Source organism: Phyllobates terribilis, unplaced genomic scaffold, assembly GCF_046119375.1.
Source record: "Phyllobates terribilis strain yellow unplaced genomic scaffold, ASM4611937v1 Scaffold_8__6_contigs__length_399053987, whole genome shotgun sequence".
Classification (NCBI taxonomy): Eukaryota; Metazoa; Chordata; class Amphibia; order Anura; family Dendrobatidae; genus Phyllobates; species Phyllobates terribilis.
In genome coordinates this window covers 380481496-380487495 of record NW_027362768.1, presented here as the reverse complement: position 1 = coordinate 380487495, position 6000 = coordinate 380481496, and the positions used below count along the sequence as shown (strand labels likewise).

Genomic DNA, 6000 nt, shown 5'->3' with positions numbered 1-6000 from the left:
TTTGGGGGGGCTTTTTCCCGTCCACTCCAGGGGATTTGCAGGAATGCCGTGCGGGGATATAAGGAAAGAGAACGGGATCCACAGGCTGGAAGCCATGCTCTATGCGATCGACCAGATCAACAGCGACCCCGAGCTGCTGCCGAACATCACCCTGGGGGCGCGGATCCTGGACACCTGCTCCCGGGACACCTACGCGCTGGAGCAGTCGCTCACCTTCGTGCAGGCGCTGATCCAGAAGGACGCGTCCGACGCGCGCTGCACCAACGGGGAGCCGCCGGTCTACGTGCGCCCGGAGAAAGTGGTGGGAGTGATCGGGGCGTCGGAAAGTTCTGTGTCCATCATGGTGGCCAACATTCTGCGCCTGTTCCAGGTAGGAGTCGCTGGCCGGAGCTGTCAAGTGGCCGGAGCTATGAGCTGGCCTGAGCTGTCAGGTGGCCGGAGCTGTCTGCTGGCCCGAGCTGTCTGCTGGCCCGAGCTGTCTGCTGGCTGGAGCTGTCTGCCGGCCGGAGCTGTCAGGTGGCCGGAGCTATGAGCTGGCCGGAGCTGTCAGGTGGCTGGAGCTATGAGCTGGCCCGAGCTGTCTGCTGGCTGGAGCTGTCAGGTGGCCGGAGCTGTCTGCTGGCCGGAGCTGTCTGCTGGCCGGAGCTGTCAGGTGGCTGGAGCTATGAGCTGGCCGGAGCTGTCAGGTGGCCGGAGCTATGAGCTGGCCCGAGCTGTCTGCTGGCTGGAGCTGTCAGGTGGCCGGAGCTGTCTGCTGGCCGGAGCTGTCTGCTGGCCCGAGCTGTCTGCTGGCTGGAGCTGTCTGCCGGCCGGAGCTGTCTGCTGGCCGGAGCTGTCAGGTGGCTGGAGCTATGAGCTGGCCGGAGCTGTCAGGTGGCCGGAGCTATGAGCTGGCCCGAGCTGTCTGCTGGCTGGAGCTGTCAGGTGGCCGGAGCTGTCTGCTGGCTGGAGCTGTCAGGTGGCCGGAGCTGTCAGGTGGCCGGAGCTGTCAGGTGACCGGAGCTGTCAGGTGGCCGGAGTTGTCTGCTGGCCGGAGCTGTCAGGTGGCTGGAGCTGTCAGGTGGCTGGAGCTGTCAGGTGGCCGGAGCTGTCAGGTGGCCGGAGCTGTCAGGTGGCCGGAGCTGTCATATTGTCAGGCGGATGGACAGCAATGTGTTCACATGCTTCACATGTTGCGTTTCCTCTCATCCATGCGCTTGCAGTCCAGGATCTGTCCCTTCCCCCCATCCCCTTTCATGCCTTGCACCCCTTCCCCACGGATGCTCTTTGGTGGGGTCCCCTCTAGGAGCTGGCCCCCGTACATGGCCTCTGATGGCAGCGCCTCCTCAGGTAACGCTCCTGTCGGCACTTGCTCGGATTTTACGCGCTTTTCTTGCACCGGCTCCGTGGATTTGGACGTGTATTGTGGATTTTGCACATGTGGGGGCAGAATAGTCCGCAGTGATGAATGGACTGTGAGACCCCTCCACAGAGGTGACATCCCACCCCAGTCCCTGCTGCCATTAATGAGATCCTTCTCCTTCATTGCTGGTCACTGACCATGGCTCATCGTTGTCGCAGCCTCTTGTCGCTGCTGTGTGGGAGATGTCGCTGATGACTGTATGTGAGTGAGTGGGTGTGGGGGGATTGTTTAGAGGAATGTTTAGGTGTCCATGACATGATATTAACCCCTTCCTTCTGGGAATGGACTGATGGGCTGGAACCTGCCTCCTTTATTAGATTATTGTAATGAAAGTATCTGCAGGTAACAAAGGCGACAATAAGTCTTATAAACCTCTTCTGCACAGGACGATTTCATGCGGTTTTCTCAGATTCCTCTTTGGATAAAACACTTGTAGCACCATGGACTGGACGGTGGAAGCACCGACACAAGACGCAGCTATTCTTCTGTGCTTGTTCTCACACAAGCTGCTGACAATTGCATCCCTCTGATATTACCGCAGCCTGTCCTGGGGGTGAGTGATGGGGAAGGCTCTGTCCATGGTGCTGGAGTCCAGCAGTTCTGCTGTGTGTGTGCACCAGGGCTTATAATCACCCATAGCTGTTACATGTAGCATCGCCCTGCACATAGGACCCATGATCTCTCCAGAATGGGGGGCACCGATGAGCTAGGGCAGAGATGCCACTTTGTAAAGTGCAGTGGCCCCTGATGATGTTACATTCATCAAGTGATTTAATAATCGCAAGTACTTAAGTATAAAATCCTATTTCCTTGACCTCCCCCTGTGCAGATCTTCACTCCCACCCTCCAGATAATGAAGTGTATGTTCTGCAGCTGAATGCACAGTGTGGATGGAGCTAGAGCCGCAGAGACGCGCAGAGACGCAAACACATTGTGGGGTCCTCACCTATTGCATGCGGTTAATGAGCAGCTGGCAGCACACATCCTGCATTACCGCACACAATGCCCGCGCCGTGTGCACATCGCTCACCCGCTCTGGATACATTACAGATGTCTCATCCTCTGTCTGTCAGTGGAGCAGTGCATGGAGTCCGCCTTGGTATTTCTCAGCCACCTGTCCTCTGCATTTTGCTGTAATGAATTCTCCTTGTATATTGAATATACAGACACCCCCTCCCCCCTGATCGAAGTGTTTATTAGAGACATAAAACTGGTTATTTCTGCAGTGAGCGATTTCTGCACAGAGTCGGAGTTTGCAGACACCATCATTAATTACAGATCTGCATCAATGTGCTGTAGATTCTCCGAGTGCAGCTCAGCTTTATATCAGGGGGTTACATTCTCATTAAGACAACATTGCACTAGTGCTGCGGTAGACGAGGATGTGTTACTGATACTGGGGGCAGATGGCGACTCTCACACCTGTCTAGTGAATTACCAGAACACATCCTGCACCGCCCCCCCCCCATTCTGGACAATGTCCCCCTACTACAATATTAATGGTCATTGTTTAGGGCACCCAGGATTGTGCAAGGACCTGTCCCTTTACACAGCATTATGGCTGAATAGAAGGCCAGGTGTGAATATATATATATACTGTATGTATACTGTATGTACACAGTGGGACCCGGCTCCTCCATGAGCAAAGATTCTCCTGCATAAAGGCTCAGTATGAGGGGCTGGAGAGGTGGGGGTAGCTTCTGAGACATGAGAGTGGTCTGCTCCCATATAGAGCAGGTGGGCAACCTGTAGCTTCACAGTTATTGAACTGCAGCACCTGCATGCCATGTTGAGAGTTGTAGTCTTCACAGTTAGCTGCTCTGCTTAGAATTGTAGAAACCTCAGCTCTGATCATTTCTATATTTGTGTATTTTTCCTGCTCACTTTTTCTGTCATTTATTTCTTGCTCCTACATAAGAACTGTCTCTGCCGCGTCTTCCACCCTCCATCTCTCTTGTCTCATTCTCTGCCTTTCTGTCATTCTTCTCTCCAGTCTTCTTCTTTTCCCCCCTTTTCTAATTTTCTGCTCTTATCTCATCGGTTGTATGTTTTCTGCCTTTACCTTCCTTTATCTCTGTTTCCCCACATCCCTTATCTTCCCTTCTTCTATGCTTTCTCTGCTTACATCTTTCTTATTCTTTCACATTATCCTTGTTTATTTTCATTTTTTCTCCCACTCTTTCCCTACCCTTCTTTCTTGCATTTCTTCTTTTATTCCTTTATCCCTTCTTTCCTTCATTCTTTCTTCTTCCTTCCTTCTTTCTTTACTTTCTTCTTCACTTGTTTCTTTAACCTATTCCTTCCTGCTTCTTCCCCCCTTTCTACCTCCCTCCCTACCCCATTCCTTTTTTCCTCTTTCTTTCTCTCATTCTTTTCTTTCTTTATTTTTCTTTCTTTTTTTTTTATTTTTCTTTCTTTATTTTTTTCTTCCTCTTAAGTTCTCTAGCTTCATTACTTTCTCCCTCTCATTACTTTCTCCCTCTCCTACCTGCCTTCCTCCTTTCTTTTTCCTTCCTTCCTGCCTTCCTTACACCCTTCCTCCCTCCATTCTCCCTTTCTCTCTCTTCCTCTCCCTCCCCTTATCATACTCTGTCTCATCTTCATTATCCATCCTTGCCTCTCACGTCTTCGCTCCCTTCTCTTCTACCTTTAGAAGCCGTCAGTGGCCAGAAGCCGCCCCTGATCCATTCATTGCCTCTCCTCCCCCTCCATTCTACCCCATGTTCCCGTCTTCTGTACTATCTTGCAGCTGGTAAACCTTACTCCATTAATCACTTCACACTGAGTTTCAAACAATAAGAGGTTTCCCTGTGGTCTGAAGACCAGAGAAAATACTGTTAATTTTTCCCCGCCCACCAGCTGCTGATCCATTACTGCCTCTCACTTATTGATAAATCACTGCCGTCCCTCATATTCACTTCCAGCTTTTGTGAGTTTAACTCTTTCCAGAATCCACAGCTTCCACAGAGTCAGAGACCATATAACCATACTACAGAGACCATGTAACCATACTACAGAGACCATATAACCATACTACAGAGACCATGTAACCATACTACAGAGACCATGTAACCATACTACAGAGATCATGTAACCATACTACAGAGACCATGTAACCACACTACAGAGACCATGTAACCACACTACTGAGACCATATAACCATACTACAGAGACCATGTAACCATACTACAGAGACCATGTAACCATACTACAGAGACCATGTAACCACACTACAGAGACCATGTAACCACACTACAGAGACCATGTAACCATACTACAGAGTCAGAGACAATGTAACCATACTACAGAGACAGAGACAATGTAACCATACTACAGAGTCAGAGACAATGTAACCATACTACTGAGACAGAGACAATGTAACCATACTACAGAGACCATGTAACCACACTACAGAGACCATGTAACCATACTACAGAGACCATATAACCATACTACAGAGGCAGGGGCCATGTAACCATACTACAGAGACAATGTAACCATACTACCGAGACAGAGACCATGTAACCACACTACAGAGACCATGTAACCACACTACAGAGACCATGTAACCATACTACAGAGACCATATAACCATACTACAGAAACCATGTAACCATACTACAGAGGCAGGGGCCATGTAACCATACTACAGAGACAATGTAACCATACTACAGAGGCAGGGACCATGTAACCATACTACAGAGACAGAGAGAATGTAACCATACTACAGAGACAGAGACAATGTCACCATACTACAGAGGCAGGGACCATGTAACCATACTACAGAGACAGAGACAATGTAACCATATTACCGAGATAGAGACAATGTAACCATACTACAGAGACAGGGACCATGTAACCATACTACAGAGACAGAGACAATGTAGCCATCCTACAGAGACAGAGACAATGTAACCATACTACAGAGGCAGGGACCATGTAACCATACTACAGAGACCATGTAACCACACTACAGAGACCATATAACCATACCACAGAGACCATGTAACCATACTACAGAGACCATGTAACCATACTACAGAGACCATGTAACCACACTACAGAGACCATGTAACCACACTACAGAGACCATGTAACCATACTACAGAGACCATGTAACCACACTACAGAGACCATGTAACCACACTACAGAGACCATGTAACCATACTACAGAGACCATGTAACCACACTACAGAGACCATGTAACCATACTACAGAGTCAGAGACAATGTAACCATACTACAGAGACAGAGACAATGTAACCATACTACAGAGTCAGAGACAATGTAACCATACTACTGAGACAGAGACAATGTAACCATACTACAGAGACCATGTAACCACACTACAGAGACCATGTAACCATACTAAAGAGACCATATAACCATGCTACAGAGGCAGGGGCCATGTAACCATACTACAGAGACAATGTAACCATACTACCGAGACAGAGACAATGTAACCACACTACAGAGACCATGTAACCATACTACAGAGACCATATAACCATACTACAGAAACCATGTAACCATACTACAGAGGCAGGGGCCATGTAACCATACTACAGAGACAATGTAACCATACTACAGAGGCAGG

General features: G+C 49.3%; 1 protein-coding gene across 2 annotated transcripts in view; it reads left to right on the top strand.

The window, feature by feature from the left end:
- GRM7 (glutamate metabotropic receptor 7) overlaps positions 1–6000 on the top strand; it is a 469276-nt gene that overhangs the window by 291 nt on the left and 462985 nt on the right. The window contains exon 1 of one of the 2 annotated variants that reach the window (XM_073645026.1): positions 1–370. This exon is cut by the window's left edge and continues 291 nt beyond it. In XM_073645026.1, coding sequence (XP_073501127.1) covers positions 1–370 — 370 coding nt within the window. Of the gene's footprint in view, positions 371–1296; positions 1330–6000 lie in introns of those variants that run through there. The other variant, XM_073645027.1, reaches the window with a different exon arrangement.